General features: G+C 43.3%; 1 protein-coding gene and 1 long non-coding RNA gene across 9 annotated transcripts; both read right to left on the minus strand.

Annotated features, from left to right (window-relative positions):
* Positions 1 to 1128: 1128 nt before the first annotated feature.
* Positions 1129 to 1832, minus strand: LOC125522718 (hydrophobic protein RCI2A-like). Its single transcript, XM_048687757.1, has 2 exons — positions 1615 to 1832; positions 1129 to 1498 (listed from the first exon to the last, which is right to left on the minus strand). The coding sequence occupies exons 1-2, from the start codon at positions 1705 to 1707 to the stop codon at positions 1361 to 1363; spliced, it is 231 nt and encodes a 76-aa protein (XP_048543714.1). The 5' UTR covers positions 1708 to 1832; the 3' UTR covers positions 1129 to 1360.
* Positions 1833 to 3287: 1455 nt separating this feature from the next.
* LOC125524364 lies at positions 3288 to 12651 on the minus strand. Of its 8 annotated transcripts, none has more exons than XR_007290707.1 (10): positions 12285 to 12651; positions 11396 to 11470; positions 10420 to 11307; positions 9142 to 9193; positions 6383 to 8391; positions 6224 to 6292; positions 5948 to 6124; positions 5743 to 5849; positions 4297 to 4383; positions 3288 to 3454 (listed from the first exon to the last, which is right to left on the minus strand). It is a non-coding gene; the product is annotated as an uncharacterized LOC125524364 (long non-coding RNA). The 8 variants fall into 8 exon arrangements; XR_007290708.1 differs by having other exon boundaries at positions 3288 to 3545; XR_007290706.1 differs by having other exon boundaries at positions 3288 to 3761.
* Between the last annotated feature and the right edge of the window lie 7783 nt (positions 12652 to 20434).

Below are 20434 nucleotides of genomic sequence, written 5' to 3' on the forward strand. Positions count from 1 at the left end.
CATCTTAGCTAGCAGCATCATACAACTGAAATTTATGCGACAAAGACATGAATGCCAAACCTTAGATTCGTTCATATTAGAATGAATTTAGGTCACGATTTTATTACAGAAATCCTTCAGGGAAAGGCGGAACAAACCACAACAATCATATCATTTTTCAACAAATAGTCCGTACCGAGATACGACTACTTTGTTGGACTCAAATACTAACTTAAACCCTTCTTTACATACAAGTGAACCACTAACGAGATTCTTCTTAATGGCGGGGACATGTTGCATGTTCTTCAGTTGCATGATTTTTTTTGAAGTAAACTTCAGATCTATTGTCCCAACACCATGAACAGAAACATGCGAGTCATTCCCCATCAGGACGGAACAATCTCGTGCGACCTAGTAAGGAGAAAACAAAGTCCCATCAGCACACACATGAATATTGGCCTCAATGTCAACCCACCAACCGGGGGACTGACAAACTGAAAGTACGATAAACAGATTACTATACCCAGATGCCCCATTATTGTTGCTTAGAGTGACATTGGCAGACTTGGAGTCCTGATCTGGCTTCTTGCACTTGTTTGAGCACTTGTTTGCCCAGTGTTCCTCTGAACCACAAGTAAAGTAGTCATCTTTTTTTTGTCTTTCTTCTTATCCTTCTTCATGAAGGTATTATTCAGCTAGACAGAGTTCTTTCCCTTAAAATTGTGGAAATTCTTCTGCACCACATTGACGCTAGAAGAACCCTCTGTCCTTTCATGTGCAAGTCATTTGCTCTTGAGTTCTGATCAACACTAAGATGACCGATGACATCCTCAGCAGAGAATTCATGTTTCAAATGCTTGAGAGAAGTAGCAAAGTTCTTGTCCGATAACTCACACTTCAGGAGCTCCAGACAGTTATCAACCATCCTGTAATCATGGAACAGCTCCATGGCATATAGTGACCCGCGGCGCGGCGCGTGGCGTGGCGTGGCGGACGGCGGAGAAGGAGCGCGTGTGTATAGTTCCTCTTCCCAAACTCCCAATGACATATGGCAGAGCGGCCTTTATAACGAGGTCTCGCTCTCGCTCCACTAGCAGTATCGTACTAAACTTCTTGCTACTTGTCATGCACCTAAATGGGTCTTAGAAATTAATCAGGAATTATTGTCTTATATGGACCTAAGCCCATCCATAATCCAACACAGCACAGCACCAATCCAATCGAGAAAGAAAGAACAGTGGCTAATTCCTCAAACCACTAGCTACACACTAATTAACACACCGCTTAATTACAAACCATCTCCAATTCAACCAATGGCGACACAGTATGCAGCGAGCTAAATTACAGTAGCATGTACGCACGCTATGCTCGAAGGAGCTTGTCAGGCGAGGATGTAGTAGGGACGGTCGCCGTCGATGCTCGGCAGCTCCGGCGGCGTCTTCAGGATGACATAGAGGGAGTAGACGATGCCGGGGACGTAGCCGAGCAACGTTAGCGGCAGCGAGATGAAGAACTCCGGCTGCACATGTTTAGGCACGCATCAGCAGCACAAAGTTCAGCAAATCAATCATTGCGACGTACTCAGGCAAGACTAGTGTGGCGTTAAGTGGATCATAAAGGGGTAGCAGTGCTTACGCTGCACCAGCCGTACCGGAAGAAGACGCCGAGCGGCGGGAGGACGGCGGCGAAGACGGTCTCCAGGCACGTCGAACAGCCGCCGGAGCTCATCCTGCCCGGCCCTGCCCTTGCCCAGGCTTTACAAAACTAACTCTGGCGGCGGCAGAAGCAAGCGCAGTTCGGTTTAGCAAAGTCGTCGGAGCTTTAAACCAGAGGAGGCAGCCGCCAGCAAGCAAATACCGATGCCGACGGGAATGATGCGGAACCGGATGATGGCTGCGGGAAGAATATGCCGATTACCCGCGAGCCTCTTGGTGTCGCTGGCTGACCGGAGGGGCCGTTCCTTGCCGTCACGGCGACCGCAGGTAGCTGTGTGCGAATTTATGGCCCAGAATATTCCTCTTCCTCGTAAATACTCCTTCCGTTCTGAATTACTTATCGCAGGTATGAATTTAAGCAAGTTTGACTTAGGACAAAAGTAGAACTTCAATTATTTCGAAACGAAGGTTGTAATTATTTAGACACCACATTTTTCAAACTTCAAAGTAAAAACACTCCTTTTTGGAGGTGAAAAACCTTCTATTATTCAATCGCAGTGTCCTTACAATTTGCTAGAGCAATTCTATCACATCACAAGGAAGGGGGGGGGGGACCTGATCCAAGTCATCATCCTTCCCTCTAATCTAGCTAAGTAATCGCTAACCGTATTCTTAGTACGGTTAACATGAGTAATACATGCACTTTGATGCATGGTTTCTTTACCTTGTTACACTTGAACACAAAATACATAATTATTAATTGCATACCCTATTTTTAGAGCTAGTATGTTACTTCTTGGTATAAATTATGTCATTGCAAAGTGCTAAAGAATAGTATGTTACTTCTTGGTATAATCTGATGCGACTCACATTTAGTAACAAGCGATATGGACTAGTGGAGTACTATAGTAATTCACTTTAGCTTGCCTGATTTTAAATTTCAATAAGTCAATTTTGTGACTGTTAATTCTTTTTTTGTCAAAGTTCGTGCTTTTCTCTTGTGTTGTTTCATGGCTTCTTGGGTTGCATTTTTTACTCGACCATATTTTGGTTCAGTCTATTTTTCTATTGGGATAGAAACCCCGTCACCCATTTTAGTTTTTTTTCATTTGTATGCATTTTTTGCATTTGTTTTTCCTTTTCTTTTTTAGTCGTCTTTTTTCTCCAGTGTGCGTATTTTTGGAATGTTGGGTGAGTGTAAATGGATACACACAAGTACTATATAATATAATGTGTGTACTATACAATATGTGTGTAAATTATACTAGAGTGCTTACACTATTATATGCTTATTCTTTGCACACTAGATAGGAAGTGCGGCTTGCCGCACCCAGCAGCACCGCTGCCGGGTATAGTAATATCCAACCTGCTAATAGAGTCATTAAAGCATTGCAAATATAGAAAATAGCATAATGTAGTTGTGTTTACCAACTAAATTTACAGTCATTTAACATTGCACCTGATCCAGTCTTATGAAAAATTAGATAGTTAAAACTCTATTAGAGTTGCCATGTACATAAGTATTTGGTAGCAACATTGGTAAGTTTAACCAGACACAAAGAATGGATCGAAAATCAAAAAGAGCATCAAAAGGCTCAACAAATTACACTGCAAGGACCAGCTAACTATTTAAGAAACAGTCGCCAGCAAATATATAGTTAAACAACATCCATACCTAGTCCTCGACTTCCTTGTCATTACATACCATATTATAGGTAAATAAAGTACAAACTGAATCCTGGGCAGCAATTCAGATAACTCAACACCAAGTTCCATGCATTTAGACAGAGGTCGGCGTGATTCGTTATTACATACTGCATCTACCAAAAGAGAGCACAAATTCAGGCTTCTCGCTTATAAGAGGCATAATACTGAAGCGTGTCTTTCGAGATTCTCAACAACAGTCGATAGCTGCAGAGAAGAGCACGTATGCTGCTTAAACACTGATAAATTCTGTAGATGCTATAGGAAACGATTTTAAAAACCAGCTTACATGCGACCCATGCATTTAGTCTTTAAAGACTAAAGTCCTGCGGGCAGTAGGACGGACTTTGTTTTTTTGCTGGGCATGTGGTATGTTTCATTGGGAGAGCAACAAACATGAGTAATACATATAGTTGTAGAAGTCTGAAGAGTAGGAGGGAGGGTATGTCAGTTTCAGTGAGACCATCCTAGAGGTCAATGTCCATTTTTGGCACAAGTTTTAGGTAAGAATGATACTTGGACAGTAAATAAAAAAACAACTGATTAGAGTTATTTCTCAGTTTAGATAGAAAAGAAAGAACCAATGGTTGTTTACATATAGCAGAATTATGTCCGAGTTCAGATCAAAAAGAAATAGGCACCGATTGTTTCCATATAGCAGAATAAATGCCAGGTGAGTATTTTGTTGATGCCAAAATAACATAATTTGATACATATCCATAATTAGTTAAAACCGTGGAAAGAAATCATATATAGTATAAGCTGGAAGAAATAGTACGTCAAATCTGAAGGAGAAGCACTCTAGATAACAGCCATTGATTTGATAATCAGCAACATCAATATAAATGAGAACAATATTTAACCGTAGTATCCTATACAACACGCGGAAAACACAATTAGCTTACTCTGCCTATATAACTTTCTTGGAGAGGTCGAACGAGAGAAAGACGAAGGGTACCTGACCAATGGGGACGAGATCGCTTCTTTGGTGTGCTCCCTCTCTGGTCAAACCACAAGACAACCCTCTGCCACGGCACCAACCGAACTGAAATCATCCAGAAACATCAATAGTCATCCAGAAACAGGGTACGCCATGCGAGTTCTGCATCATGCCAGTTCTGAATATGGTAGGGAGGTTTAATATGTCAAATAGCTGAGGCATAGGTTGCATTTGCCTAATATATGAAGTATGTCAGATGTTAATAGATTAATTAAATTACTTAGTACCATGGATTTCGGTGGTGAAAAACATAAAACACTATGTATACTGAATGTTAAATTAGACAAATTCAAATTATTATTCAGAATGTTACAGGCAAAAATAGTGTACCCAAGCAAAAAATCAGTGGCACTGAGATGTATGGTGACATCTTACTGGCCTCCTTTCCAACAGAAGTTCAATAAGCACTGCACTAATAGACCAACTGAACATGAAAGACACAAACATCGCGAAAACTAAAAAAATTGCTATATACTTTCTATCTCCTATGGGACACTGATTTATGATAACAGAAATCCAAGGGTGAGCCCTCATCGTTAAGTAAAACTATATATTTTCTATAAAAATTCCTGCAAGAGTAAATTAATAACATCCTTGCCTTCAAGTGAACCCAACAGTTTGGTGGACATATCATAGGCGGGGAAAGAAAGAGTAAACAGAACATGCATGCATTTTATTTCCTTCACAATTTGTGCTTTCATGCATAAAGAAATAATGACTGCCCGTTAGACTATCACAAAGAAACTCCAAGGAAATTAAACCGTAACAGTAGGAGACTGGAAACTAAAGAGGCAATATGTTGAGGCAGCCTCTATACAGTAGGAGGGATTAGCTAAATTCTGTTGCATGTAAAAGAACTACCATAATGTGACTGGCATTGATCATTCACATGATGAAGTCATGTGTGTACCAAGACAAAATCAAATACATGGTACCAACACATTGATGCATAAAACAAAAAGATTCCTTGCCTATTGGCATTACAGACCACGATTCCACTAACAAAAGAAATGCAAAATTGGCATTACAGATCACAACTCCGCTCACTAAAATAATCAAGGGAAGTACAAAGAATATATATATATATATATACACACACAACATATTTGGGCTGAGTACTGCAGCAGAAACCAGAAGGAACAATAATAAAAACAGAGCATCTGAAACAGAGTGTCTCCCGAGTAGAGGACGGTGGCATGAATAATAATGCAGTGATGGATTGCAAAAGAAAAAGAGAAAAAGAGAACAGAGGATTATTGCATTATTATTCATGGCACGGCTCAACACCTATATACTCCTTTTCAAATTGGAGTATATTCATTCCATTTCAGTGCATACATTTCATTTCAGTGTACAGCAACATAAAAGGAGCAAAGCAACCAGCAATGGAGAAGAGGCACTTACCGTGGACAAGGGAGAAGAGGCTGCCATTGGGGTAGTAGTCACTCCTCTGCCTGCTCCACGTCGACGGCCACACGCCCGAGCCTCGACGCCGTCACAGCCGTTGCAACCTGCCATGGATGAAGTTGACTTGAAGTTAAGTTCAAGTCTGTTTCAGAATGAACAACAACATATGCATGTAGAGAGCATGTATCAACACAGCACCCACATGCATGATGATGATCCAGAGCTATCAAATCTTCAAACTTCAGATTACTTCAGAGTACACTCTAGCTTCAAGTAACAGGCGTGATTGATCTTACATTAGGGCCCAGAAAAGTAGGGGTTGTTGTTGAGGTTCAGCCTGTGTGCTTCGAGTGCTACCGCCTGGCAGAGTAAATCATCTCTAGACCAGGAATTTGTAACCAGCAGAAAAAGAAATGTCTGCAATCAATCTCCATGCATGACGAAGAGCTAGCTTGATGGATCGATGACGATTGCTCACCTTCTCCAGGAAGAACAGGCGGTCGATGAACTGCCCGGAAACCTCATCCAGCTCCGCAACATCGGTGACCTACAGCGGTCAGAGAGAGGGATGGTGAGCAGAAGCAGCGCGAGATTGACGGGAAGAGGAGTTCCGCGTCTTTAATCGAACGTGTCTCACCTTGAGGTCCTCGACGTCTCTGCAGCCCGTACTCTAAAGCAAGCTCGGCACAGGCACAATTTGCAAGATCTTGGGCATAAAAAATGAACGCCCAAAAGGGAGTGCAGCAACAACAGAAAGAAACGCTAAAAGGGAACATAGAGCAGAAACCAACCCAAAATGCAAGCAAGAATTTTTAAAAGGGAACATAGAGCAGCATGGGCATGAGGCATAGAAAAATGGGGTCACCTTAAGATCAAGAATCCGTGGTTCTCTCTCAGTTCAAATCAGAAGGAAAGAATCACTATTATTGATTAGAGTTATTTGTAATTAGGCAAAGCACTACAACACTGGATCCTAAGCAACAGTTGAGGCATACAAAACTACCAAATGTTTGTTCTTTTCATATATAAACAACCTTTAGTATCTCAACCAAAACCAAAGCAAAACAAAAATCATGGTTAAGTAACCAGCAAAGGAAGAATGAACCTCTTTGGAATTTTAAAGTAGCAAGACATGAAAAGTTCTTTTATGCCTTCAATACTACACACATTAGGGGAGGTAGCTGCAGTTTTATTGCATAGTGGGCTCAGATTCGCCTTTCCTCGATCATATAACCTACCCCCATCATATCTTATCACCAGATCAATCTGTTTATACAGTACAGCTGCCCTGGTTATCACTCAACAAGAATGACCATCCAAGGACAACAACAAGTATCACAGGATCAAAAAGGATTCTAGAGACAAGAGGGAGGATCCAACTTGATACCCACAGGTGCCTTGATTGCTCAAAGGCACACTAATTCCAGCCAAGGTAATCATCATCGCCCTAGCACGAACACCACTTGAGCATAAATAAGCAACACCTTTAAATACAAATAAAAATGGTTCAGGGTTCATTGCATAGCTGCCACGGACGCCATCGCCGGCGCCGCTGGTCTGCGCCCTCCTCCATGGCCGCTGCCACCGTCGCCGTGGTTGGTGGGAGCCACCTGTGTGGGAGGGAGGGAGGGAGGCGGCTACAGGAGCGAGTGAGAGAGGAGGCGGCTGCTAGGTTTTCATCGCAGGAAGCCGCGGTCATTTTATAGCCGGTACGCGAAATGACACAGATGCCCCGGTGGGGGCACGGTATTTACCTTCTGTTGCAATTGGAATTTTATCCAACGGCTCGCAACGATCTGGTAAATATCCGACGCCTCACGTGAGCCGAGCCCGAGATCCGATGGCCGGAATCGCATCAGGAAAACGATCGAACGGTCCAGAATCCAAACGAACGGGAGAGCTCCATTTTGCTTCAGACTCTAACAAGGGGATTCAGGGTTCATTGCATAGTGGGCTCATATTCGCCTTTCCTCGATCGTATAACCTACCCCCGTCATCTCTTATCACCAGATCAATCTGTTTATACAGTGCAGCTGCCCTGGTTATCACTCAACAAGAATGACCATCCAAGGACAACAACAAGTATCACAGGATCAAAAAGGATTCTAGAGACAAGAGGGAGGATCCAACCTGATACGCACAGGTGCCATGATTGCTCAAAAGCACACTTATTTCAGCCACGATTAATCATCATCGCCCTAGCACGAACGCCACTGATCAATCTAGCAAATCCAGGAGCATAGCTATAGGACCAGGGCATCCACATGTAAACCAGAGCATCACATGAGCTCCCATGATAGCAACTGAACATGAACAGCAGCCTGCAAACTCTAAAATGGCATGGATCCACAACTACATAGCTCAAGTAGGAACCGATGGATGAGTAGGGCATAGAGCATCAACCAGACGAGCCCCACATCAATATAGCCATGGCCATATCCCATAGGAAGATGGAGCTCACCGAGGGAGGTTGTAGCCGGGGCAGTACTCAGTGGGCGTCGGGGTTGCGCCTGAACGCCATCCAGCCGGCGAGGAACCGCTTCCTACACCGCACATCCATGCCGCCGGGGGAGTTACGCCTTGCACCGTCCCACCGACGAGCACGGATGCCACGGGCACCGAAGCGACCAAGGAGCCTTAAGAGCACTGCATGTGAGATAAAAAGCCAAAACGAGATAACCAGGTCAAAATCCTAGCTGAGACTTTTAACGGTTCTGCAAATTCGGTCCAAATAGCATGAATAAGAAAATGTACAACTGTTATTCCAAAGACCTGGAAAGAACTAACACTTCCACAAAATCGAGAAAATAAAAATCATGTAATACTCCTTAACAGCCGGTATATGGATTGAAATTTACCTCAAAATAATGTATGCATTCAGATTTAACTACGCATGCTTTCATCCCAGTTTTCTTCTAACCAGATTGTCTAAGAGACCATACTCAAAATGCTAATTAAGAGAATCATGTGAACTATCATGAAACGAGACAGGGACAACACCTTTGTATCATCTACTTTAAGCTGGAATACAAATATTACGTAGCCGCTTCAACATAAAAAATATGGAAGATAAAAGAAATTTTTTATAGTTACTCCTTTTAGTTTAAAACTATGAGAAATAACACGAATGGGAAAAAATGAGGCAGAATTTCAGAACTACTCCAATAAAATGGCATTCAAATCTTCCAATGTATAGCTATTTTTTGCTCTTTGGCACACCGATTTTAGTTGTATATACCAGAGGTCAATACATTTAAGAAATGAGGAGAAATGAAAGAGATGGTGAGTACTGATGAACATGCATGGCCAATGTCTAAAGATACTAATCACAATCAAAATTCCTTATGGAGGTTAACTGATTATCACGAATACGTGGGAAAGAAGGTCGCAGCTCACCCACGTCATAGAGCTGGCATAAAAAGTAGGAGCTCATCATTTCCCATTACTCCTGAAAAATTGTATAGCAAACAAAAATTAATGCTTTGCGACTGACCAGCAAGAGTTAGAAAACAAATTCTTATAACCGAAGGTGCTCTGAACCCAAATCTTTTCTTCATAAACATGGAGAAACTCTTGTGAAGCACGGCACATAAAAAGATATTATAAGAAAGAACACCAGATATGAGCTAACATAATTAAGTTTAGAATATATGCTAGCAAATCAATAATTGTACAAAATTATTGTGGGCCAAATGAAATTCATATAGGCCACTAACTAAACTGACAGGAACTAAACTCTTGTATTTTGACCAATTGTTCCACATTAGTCTGAAGCTCTTGTTATTTCATTTTTCCAAATTAGGACTGTCATTATTTAAACTGAATATGCTTAAAGCCTCTATCTGATTTAGCCAAAGCAGGAGAGCATCTAATATAAAAAAAATAGCGGGGATCGGCAGCAGTGGTCGCATCCGGTCACCGGCAACCATGGAAAACCCCACGGACGCCTCTCTACGGGTCAGCAATGGGACCGACAGTATTATAAGAGCGTTTAGAAATACTTTACAGAGGGAGTATTAAGCAAAGACAAATTTTTCCCTCCAAAGATTAAAAGACACAGGCACCAAATAGAACAAACAAGCAAACAATTCTCAATTTTCACACAAAAATAGGTAGAGAAGACTGGTTATACTCATTTATTTAAACTGAATATGCTTAAAGCCTCTATCTGATTTAGCCAAAGCAGGAGAGCATCTAATATAAATAAATAGCGGGGGTTCCAAAGAGAAGGGGGTGGATGGGAGCACGGAGAGGCAAGCCAACTGCCCTCGCTGACCTCATCGACGCGCGGATCAAGTACTGAAGCTAGTCAAAATTCGAAATAGTTGGCAGTGCACCAATCCAAATTAGTACCACCAACGACATCTAGTCTTTAATATGTATATATCCTTCCAACCTAGTACTATTAAGGAACTATAGTACTACTGTGAATTGAAAATCAAAGAATCATTACAACATAGAGGCTCTGTTCTTTTAAGGTACAAGCAAGCAATAGGAAACATATTAAAAAGATGACTACAAAACACACAGAGGCATATGATTAGGTAGAAAATCTAGTCCAGAGTATTCCTTTTCATGCAAGGCTACCGACCTGATCCATGACCCAGAAAGTCAGAGCTAAATGTATTTGTACACATACATAAGCAATAGATACAAAAGGATGAGCAGATTTACCTAAGAAACTATAGGCAGTGTAGTAAGGATGGAGGAATATGAAACCATCGATGACACGAAAGCTGAAAGCGCATATCCAATCATATGCATACTGCAAGTCAAAAGTCAAAATTGATCCATTAGTTGGACAGCCAGGTGTACCTCAACTGCAGGCGAACCGAGGGAAAATAAAGCCGAGTCAAGGAAATTCGTTCTGGCTTGAGATTACATTAAAGCATAACATAGATCTACTAAGCATTAAGGAGGAAAGGCACTATATTTCTCAGGATTGACGTAAAAGAATTGTTTTTATTGTACCACAGAGTGTGCATACCTATTGATTCATGGCTCATTTTTATGTACTCTTTCCACAATATTTCCAACATAAAACTTACTGGAGAAAACATAAATAATTCATTTTATAAATAAAAAAAGTAACTCAATGCAGCTTACATGCTGCCTCTGTTACTTTTATCCAACAGAATAGAGTTAACATCAGGGAGAGAGTGTGAACTGCAGTGTCCATTTAAATAGTTTATTTGCATATGATCTGAAATATGGACATAAATACTGAATGTCACATGGCATCATCTTTTTAACCGAACTAAACCTCCAATTAGATTTGGCATTAACCAAAAATATGGCCTTAACTAAACCATATCAGTACCCAAAACACAGCCAACTACCTATACACAATCAGATAGAAGCAGAAAGGACAACCTGAGACCTGACCAAGTCACAAAATTATATATTGTTCTGATCCAAAATGAGTTGCTTCCTGAGCCGAGAGGATGAACAGATCAACATATTTAATCGAATAGATCTTGAGCGGATGAATAGGTAAACCCACAAAAGGGAGAGGGAGAATGCCTATATGTGCTCCATTCGAATGCTTCAAGGGCTCCAACGCTAAACAGATCAAGATGAAAACACACAAATCAGACACAAATCAACTCACCCACATTACCAATACAAGGAACAAACATCAACCACCCACCTCCATGGCGACCGGAGAGGAGAAGAGACGGGGCGACGGCCGACAATGCTTGCTCGTGGAGAAGAGGAGGGGCCGCTGTCCAAAAAATCAAAGAAATCAAAATGGGGAGTTATTTCTAATTAGGCAAGAAAATGAACCGGTCTAGACCTTTTAAGCTATTTACCATGTTATTAGCCAGACCCAAACAAAGTTGGCAGCTAATCTGGCACTACACTCCAACATGCAAGAACAACAGATAAAAAGAACAATTCCACACCTAAACTCCTACCACTTGAGGACAGGGGGAAAAGCTAACCATGCAAAGGAACAAAAGGCCCTGGCTCCCAGACAAAACTGTCCTCCTCCATGACAAATAAAAGGCTACCCAACAAAGCAAGAAAGACAACAAAATTTTCTTTCGATGGAATCTAACTAAACATCAGCATCTCCTCAACAGGAAGGCTCAGATTCCACCTTTATAGAAGACAAGCAAAATCCAGATCACTATGTAATGTTGTTATTCGGTATTTTGGTAAAACACAACAAAGAGCTTTGTATTCAGTATTTTGCTAGCTGCTTGCCCTGCTTGAAATGCGTACAGATGAAAATGGATACATTACAGAAAGAGAGAGCATTAGTGGGGGGGGGGGGGGGGGGGGGGGGGGGGGGGGGGGGGGGGGGGGGGAGTTACCTAGCCCACCACCAAAGGTGCAGGGGCATCCAAACTTGTCCTCTCCAGCAAAGGTCAACTCCATCAGAGGAGAGGAGTGGCAGGCAGGGGAAGCCGACGCCGACGAGGAGCCTACCCGGCCTACCTACATGAGGAAGAAACCAAGCTCATGGCCATCTATGAGAGGGGGAAGAGCAGTGAGAAGGGGAAGAGCAAATCGAACCAAAGATGGGTCCCCACCTGGTCAGATCAGAGCAACGGCGAGCAGCATCGCGGCGCGGCGTGGCGCCGGCAGGAGGGGCTCCGCGATGAGGAGGGATCTGCCCGCTGCCGCCGCTCGGGAGCTTGGGTCTGCGCCAGGGTCCAGGCCTCCTCATCGAGTGGCCGCGGTCCCTGGTGGCGCGGTCATCGGCCACGGCGAGCGGGACGGGCGGGGTGGGGCCGCGGGGCATCGGCCATGGCGAGCGGGACGGACGGGGCGGGGCTGGCGAGGCCGCGGGGCATCGGCCACTGCGAGCGGGACGGGCGAGGCGGGACGGCGGGGTCGTGGTCATCAGCCACGGCCACGGCGAGCGGGACGGCGGGGCGGGGCGGATGAGGCAGCGGGGCGGGGCGGGGCGGGCGAGGGAAGGGGCGCGAGTGCGGGAGAGAGGCGGCGGCTAGGTCTCCGCCACGGGAGCAGCCGCATTTTATACCCCCCTACGCGAAATGATCTAAATGCCCTAGTGGGGGCACGGTATTTACCTTCTGTTGCAATTGGAATTTTATCCAACGGCTCGCAACGATCTGGTAAATATCCGACGCCTCACGTGAGCCGAGCCCGAGATCCGACGGCCGGAAGCGCATCAGGAAAACCATCGAACGGTCCAGAATCCAAACGAACGGGAGAGCTCCATTTTGCTTCAGACTCTAACAAGGGGATACAAAAAGTGCAATTACAGTGAGAACTTCCTTGTAAGTTCTTATAAGTTTTTTTTGTCTTCTTTCTTTTTAAAGGGTACTAGGACAGCGCCATGCATTGCAAAGGGACATAAACTTTCTAGTACTTTAGCTTGTGATTTACCAGCCCATATTTATGTGATTGTCCAAAATAAATCTTGCAAATGGTTTACATTGTAGTACGATGAGAAGTTAAGTAAATTAGGGTGGAATTGGCGTGAAAGGTAAGTATTTATGTGATTAGGCAGCATACTGGGAATATGCAGTCAAATATGCATGGTGAGAATAAACGGTTGGATGAGAAAAAACCCGATAGAGGGACGTGGTTGAAGAAGGACGTGGTTGAAGCGATGATGAGCCCAGATTCCGCGAAATGGCTTGAGGCCATGAAATCTGAGATGAGATCCATGTATGAGAACAAAGTATGGACTTTGATTGACTTGCCCAATGATTGGCGAGCCACTTAGATTAAATGGATCTTCAAGAGGAAGACGGACGCTGATAGTAGTGTTACTATCTACAAAGCTAGAATTGTCGCAAAAGGTTTTCGACAAGTTGAAGGTGTTTACTACGATGAGAGTTTCTCACTCGTATCTATGCTTAAGTCTGTCCGAATCATGTTAGCAAATTGCCACATATTATGAAATCTGGCAAATGGATGTCAAAATTACATTCCTTAATGGATCTTAAAGAAGAGTTGTATATGATGCAACCAGAAGGTTTTGTCGATCCTAAAGGTGCTAACAAAATGTGCAAGCTCCAGCAATCCATCTATGGACTGGTGCAAGCATCTCGGAGTTGGAATATATGCTTTGATGAGTTGATCAAAGCATATAGTTTTATACAGACTTGCGGTGAAGCCTGTATTTACAAGAAAGTGAGTGGAAGCACTACAACATTTCTGATAAGTATATGTGAATGACATATTGTTGATCGGAAATAATGTAAAATTATTCTGCAAAGCATAAAGGAGTGTTTGAAAGGAGTTTTTTCAAAGAAAGACCTCGGGGAAGCTGCTTACATATTGAGCATCAAGATCTATAGAGATAGATCAAGACGCTTGATAAGTTTTTCAATGAGTACATACCTTGACAAGATTCTGAAGTAGTTCAAAATGGAACAATCAAAGAAAGAGTTCTTGCCTGTGTTACCAGGTGTGAAATTGAGTAAGACTCAAAGCCCGACCACGGCAGAAGATAGAAAGAGAATGAAAGTCATTCCCTATGCCTCAGCCATAGGTTCTATAAAGCATGCCATGTTGTGTACCAGATCTATTGTATACCCTACACTGAGTTTTGCAAGGGAGTACAATAGTGATCTAGGAGTAGATCACTGGACAACGGTCAAAATTATCCTTAGTGTAATAAGGATATGTTTCTCGATTATCGAGGTGACAAAAAGGTTCGTCGTAAAGGGTTACGTTGATGCAAATTTTGACACTGATCCAGATGACTCTAAGTCTCAATCTGGATACATATTCAAAGTGGGAGCAATTAGCTAGAGTAGCTCCGTGCAGAGCATTGTTGACATAGAAATTTACAAAATACATACGGATCTGAATATGGCAGACCCGTTGGCTAAACATCTCTCACAAGCAAAACATGATCACACCTTAGTACTCTTTGGGTGTTAATCACATAGCGATGTGAACTAGATTATTGACTCTAGTAAACCCTTTGGGTGTTGGTCACATGACAATGTGAACTATGGGTGTTAATCACATGGTGATGTGAACTATTGGTATTAAATCACATGGTGATGTGAACTAGATTATTGACTCTAGTGCAAGTGGGAGACTGAAGGAAATATGCCCTAGAGGCAATAATAAAGTTATTATTTATTTCCTTATATCATGATAAATTTTTATTATTCATGCTAGAATTGTATTAACCGGAAACATAATACATTTGTGAATACATAGACAAACAGAGTGTCACTAGTATGCCTCTACTTGACTAGCTCGTTAATTAAAGATGGTTATGTTTTCTAACCATAGACATGAGTTGTCATTTGATTAACGGAATCACATCATTAGGAGAATGATGTGATTGACTTGACCCATTCTGTTAGCTTAGCACTCGATCGTTTAGTATGTTGCTATTGCTTTCTTCATGACTTATACATGTTCCTATGACTATGAGATTATGCAACTCCCGTTTACCGGAGGAACACTTTGTGTACTACCAAACGTCACAACGTAACTAGGTGATTATAAAGGTGCTCTACAGGTGTCTCTGAAGGTACTTGTTGGGTTGGCGTATTTCGAGATTAGGATTTGTCACTCCGATTGTCGGAGAGGTATCTCTGGGCTCTCTCCGTAATGCACATCACTTAAGCCTTGCAAGCATTGTAACTAATGAGTTAGTTGCGGGATGATGTATTACGGAACGAGTAAAGAGACTTGCCGGTAACGAGATTGAACTAGATATTGAGATACCGATGATCGAATCTCGGGCAAGTAACATACCGATGACAAAGGAAACAACGTATGTTGTTATGCGGTTTGACCGATAAAGATCTTCGTAGAATATGTAGGAGCCAATATGAGCATCCAGGTTCCGCTATTGGTTATTGACCAGAGACATGTCTCGGTCATGTCTACATAGTTCTCGAACCCGTAGTGTCCGCACGCTTAAAGTTCAATGACAGTTATATTATGAGTTTATCTGTTTTGATGTACCGAAGGAGTTCGGAGTCCCGGATGAGATCGGGGACATGACGAGGAGTCTCGAAATGGTCGAGACGTAAAGATCGATATATTGGACGACTATATTCGGACATCGGAAAGGTTCCGAGTGATTCGGGTATTTTCGGGAGTACCGGGGAGTTACGGGAATTCGTATTGGGACTTAAGGGGCCATATGGGAAAGGAGAGAAAGGCCTCAAAGGGTGGCCGCACCCCTCCCCATGGGCTGGTCCGAATTGGACTAGGGAGGGGGGGCGCCCCCTTCCTTCCTTCTCCTTTTCCCTTCCCTTTCCTTCCCTCCTACCCCTACTACCTGGAAGGGCTCCTAGTTCTACTAAGAAAGGGGAGTAGGACTCCCCTAGGGCGCGCCATAGAGAGGGCTGGCCCTCCCCCTCCTCCACTCCTTTATATACGGGGGCAGGGGGCACCCCAAAGACACAACAATTGATCTCTTGATCTCTTAGCCGTGTGCGGTGCCCCCCTCCACCATAGTCCACCTCGATAATACTGTAGTGGTGCTTAGGCGAAGCCCTGCGTCGGTAGAACATCAACATCGTCACCACGCTGTCATGCTGACGAAACTCTCCCTCAACACTCGGCTGGATCGGAGTTCGAGGGACGTCATCGGGCTGAACGTGTGCTGAACTCGGAGGTGCCGTGCGTTCGGTACTTGATCGGTCGGATCGTGAAGACGTACGACTACATCAACCAAGTTGTGCTAACACTTCCGCTTTCGGTCTACGAGGGTACGTGGACAACACTCTCCCCTCTTGTTGTTATGCATCACCATGATCTTGCGTGTGCGTAGGAATTTTTTTTAAATTACTGCGTTCCCCAACAGAAAGGAAAGTTTAAGAAGAACAGAAAACAAGTTGCTGCTCAAGAGAAGAAACCCAAGTCTATACCTAAGCCTGAGACTGAGTGCTTCTACTGCAAAGGGACTGGTCACTGGAAACGGAACTGCCCCAAGTATTTGGCGGATAAGAAGGATGGCAAGGTGAACAAAGGTATATGTGATATACATGTTATTGATGTGTACCTTACTAAATCTCGCAGTAGCACCTGGGTATTTGATACTGGTTCTGTTGCTAACATTTGCAACTCGAAACAGGGACTACGGATTAAGCGAAGATTGGCAAGGACGGGGTGACGATGCGCGTGGGAAATGGTTCCAAAGTCGATGTGATCGCCGTCGGCACGCTACCTCTACATCTACCTTTGGGATTAGTTTTAGACATGAATAATTGTTATTTGGTGCCAGCATTGAGCATGAACATTATATCTGGATCTTGTTTGATGCGAGATGGTTATTCATTTAAATCAGAGAATAATGGATGTTCTATTTATATGAGTATATCTTTTATGGTCATGCACCCTTGAAGAGTGGTCTATTTTTAATGAATCTCGATAGTAGTGATACACATATTCATAATGTTCAAGCCAAAAGATGCAGAGTTGATAATGATAGTGCAACTTATTTGTGGCACTGCTGTTTAGGTCATATTGGTGTAAAGAGCATGAAGAAACTCCATTTTGATGGACTTTTGGAATCACTTGGTACTTGCGAACCATGCCTCATGGGCAAGATCACTAAAACACCGTTCTCCGGAACTATGGAGCGAGCAATAGATTTGTTGGAAATCATACATATTGATGTATGTGGTCCTATGAATGTTGAGGCACGCAGCGGGTATCGTTATTTTCTCACCTTCACAGATGATTTAAGCAGATATGGGTATATCTACTTGATGAAACATAAGTCTGAAACATTTGAAAAGTTTAAATAATTTCAGAGTGAAGTGGAAAATCATCGTAACAAGAAAATAAAATTTATACGATCTGATCATGAACAAGAATATTTGAGTTACAAGTTTGGTCTTCATTTGAAACAATGCGGAATAGTTTCGCAACTCACGCCACCCGGAACACCATAGCGTAATGGTGTGTCCAAACGCCATAATCGTACTTTACTAGATATGGTGCGATCTATGATGTCTCTTACTGATTTACCGCTATCGTTTTAGGGTTATGCTTTAGAGACAGCTGCATTCACGTTAAATAGGGCACCATCTAAATCCGTTGAGACGACGCCTTATGAACTATGGTTTGGCAAGAAAACCGAAGTTGTCGTTTTTTAAAGTTTGGGGTTGTGATGCTTAAGTGAAAAAACTTCAACCTGATAAGCTCGAACCCAAATCGGGGAAATGTGTCTTCATAGGATACCCAAAGGAGACTGTTGGGTACACCTTCTATCACAGATCCAAAGGCAAGACATTTGTTGCTAGGAATGGATCCTTTCTAGAAAGGGAGTTTCTCTCAAAAGAAGTGAGTGGGAGGAAAGTAGAACTTGATGAGGTAACTGTACCTGCACCCTTATTAGAAAGTAGTCCATCATAGAAACCGGTTCCTGTGACACCTACACCAATTAGTGAGGAAGCCAATGATGATGATCATGAAACTTCAGATCAAGTTACTACCGAACCTCGTAGGTCAACTAGAGTAAGATCCGCACCAGAGTGGTACGGTAATCCTGTTCTGGAGGTCATGTTACTTGACCATGATGAACCTACGAACTATGAGGAAGCGATGATGAGCCTAGATTCCGCAATATGGCTTGAGGCCATGAAATCTGAGATGGGATCCATATATGAGAACAAAGTGAATGAATTATGCCCTAGAGGCAATAATAATGTTATTATTTTATTTCCTTATATCATGATAAATGTTTATTATTCATGCTAGAATTGTATTATTCGGAAACATAATACTTGTGTGAATACATAGACAAACTAAACGTCACTAGTATGCCTCTACTTGACTAGCTCATTAATCAAAGATGGTTATGTTTCCTAACCATAGACATGTGTTGTCATTTGATTAACGTGATCACATTATTAGGAGAATGATGTGATTGACATGACCCATTCCATTAGCTTAGCACCCGATCATTTAGTATGTTGCTATTGCTTTCTTCATGACTTATACATGTTCCTATGACTATGAGATTATGCAACTCCCGTTTGCCGGAGAAACACTTTGTGTGCTACCAAACGTCACAACGTAACTGGGTGATTATAAAGGAGCTCTACAGGTGTCTCCAAAGGTACATGTTGGGTTGGCGTATTTCGAGATTAGGATTTGTCACTCCGATTGTCGGAGAGGTATCTCTGGGCCCTCTCGATAATGCACATTACATAAGCCTTGCAAGCATTGCAACTAATGAGTTAGTTGCGAGATGATGTATTACGGAACGAGTAAAGAGACTTGCCAGTAACGAGATTGAACTAGGTATTGAGATACCGACGATCGAATCTCGGGCAAGTAACATACCGATGACAAAGGGAACAACGTATGTTGCTATGCGGTCTGACCAATAAAGATCTTCGTAGAATATGTGGGAGCCAATATGAGCATACAGGTTCCGCTATTGGTTATTGACCGGAGACGTGTCTCGGTCATGTCTACATTATTCTCAAACCCGTAGGGTCCGCACGCTTAAGGTTTCGATGACAGTTTCATTATGAGTTTATATGTTTTGATGTACCGAAGGAGTTCGGAGTCTCGGATGAGATCGAGGACATGACGAGGAGTCTCGAAATGGTCGAGACATAAAGATTGATATATTGGACGACTATATTCGGACACCGGAAGTGTTCCGGGGAAGTTTCGGATAAAACCGGAGTACCGGGGGGTTACCGGAACCCCCTGGGGGGTTAATGGGCCTCATGGGCTTAAAGTGGAGAAGAGGAGGGGCAGCCAGGGCAGGCCGCGCGCCCCCTCTCTCCCTAGTCCGAATTGGACAAGGAGGGAGGGGCGGCGCCCCCCTTTCCTTCCTCTCCTCTCTCCCTTCCTTCCCCCTCTCCTACTTGGACAAGGAAAAGGAGGAAGTCCTACTCCCGGTAGGAGTAGGACTCCTCCCTGGCGCGCCTCTTCATGGACGGCCGCCCCTCCCCCTTGCTCCTTTATATACGGGGGCAGGGGGCACCTCTAGACACAACAATTGATCCGTGAGATCTCTTAGCCGTGTGCGGTGCCCCCCTCCACCATAATCCTCGAATTATTGTAGCGGTGCTTAGGCGAAGCCCTGCGACGGTAGAACATCAAGATCGTCACCACGCCATCGTGCTGACGGAACTCTTCCCCGACACTTTGCTGGATCGGAGTCCGGGGATCGTCATCGAGCTGAACGTGTGCTAAAACTCGGAGGTGCCGTAGTTTCGGTGCTTGATCGGTAGGGCCGTGAAGACGTACGACTACATCAACCGCGTTGTTATAACGCTTCCGCTTTCGGTCTACGAGGGTACGTGGACAACACTCTCCCCTCTCGTTGCTATGCATCACCATGATCTTGCGTGTGCGTAGGAAAATTTTGAAATTACTATGTTCCCCAACACAAAGTATGGACTTTGGTTGACTTGCCTGATGATCGGCAAGCATCGAGAATAAATGGATCTTCAAGAAGAAGACTGACACTGACGGTAACGTTACTGTCTACAAAGCTCAGCTTGTTGCGAAAGGTTTTCGGCAAGTTCAAGGAGTTGACTACGATGAGACCTTCTCACCCGTAGTGATGCTTAAGTCCGTCTGAATCATGTTAGCAATTGTTGCATTTTATGATCATCAAATTTGGCAAATGGATGTAAAGACCGCATTTCTGAATGGATTTCTGGAAGAAGAGTTGTATATGATGCAACCTGAAGGTTTTATTGATCCAAAGGGTGCTAACAAAGTGTGCAAGCTCCAGCGATCCATTTATGGACTGGTG

This window comes from Triticum urartu, chromosome 7 (assembly GCF_003073215.2).
Source record: "Triticum urartu cultivar G1812 chromosome 7, Tu2.1, whole genome shotgun sequence".
Lineage (NCBI taxonomy): Eukaryota > Viridiplantae > Streptophyta > Magnoliopsida > Poales > Poaceae > Triticum > Triticum urartu.

Excerpts from the sequence above, each read along its gene's own strand:
- LOC125522718 (XM_048687757.1), bottom strand. The coding sequence starts at position 1,707 with ATGAGCTCCGGCGGCTGTTCGACGTGCCTGGAGACCGTCTTCGCCGCC. Across the intron at positions 1,499-1,614 it reads TCCGGTACGGCTGGTGCAGC|CCGGAGTTCTTCATCTCGCT; the intron begins GTAAGCACTGCT and ends AAACATGTGCAG.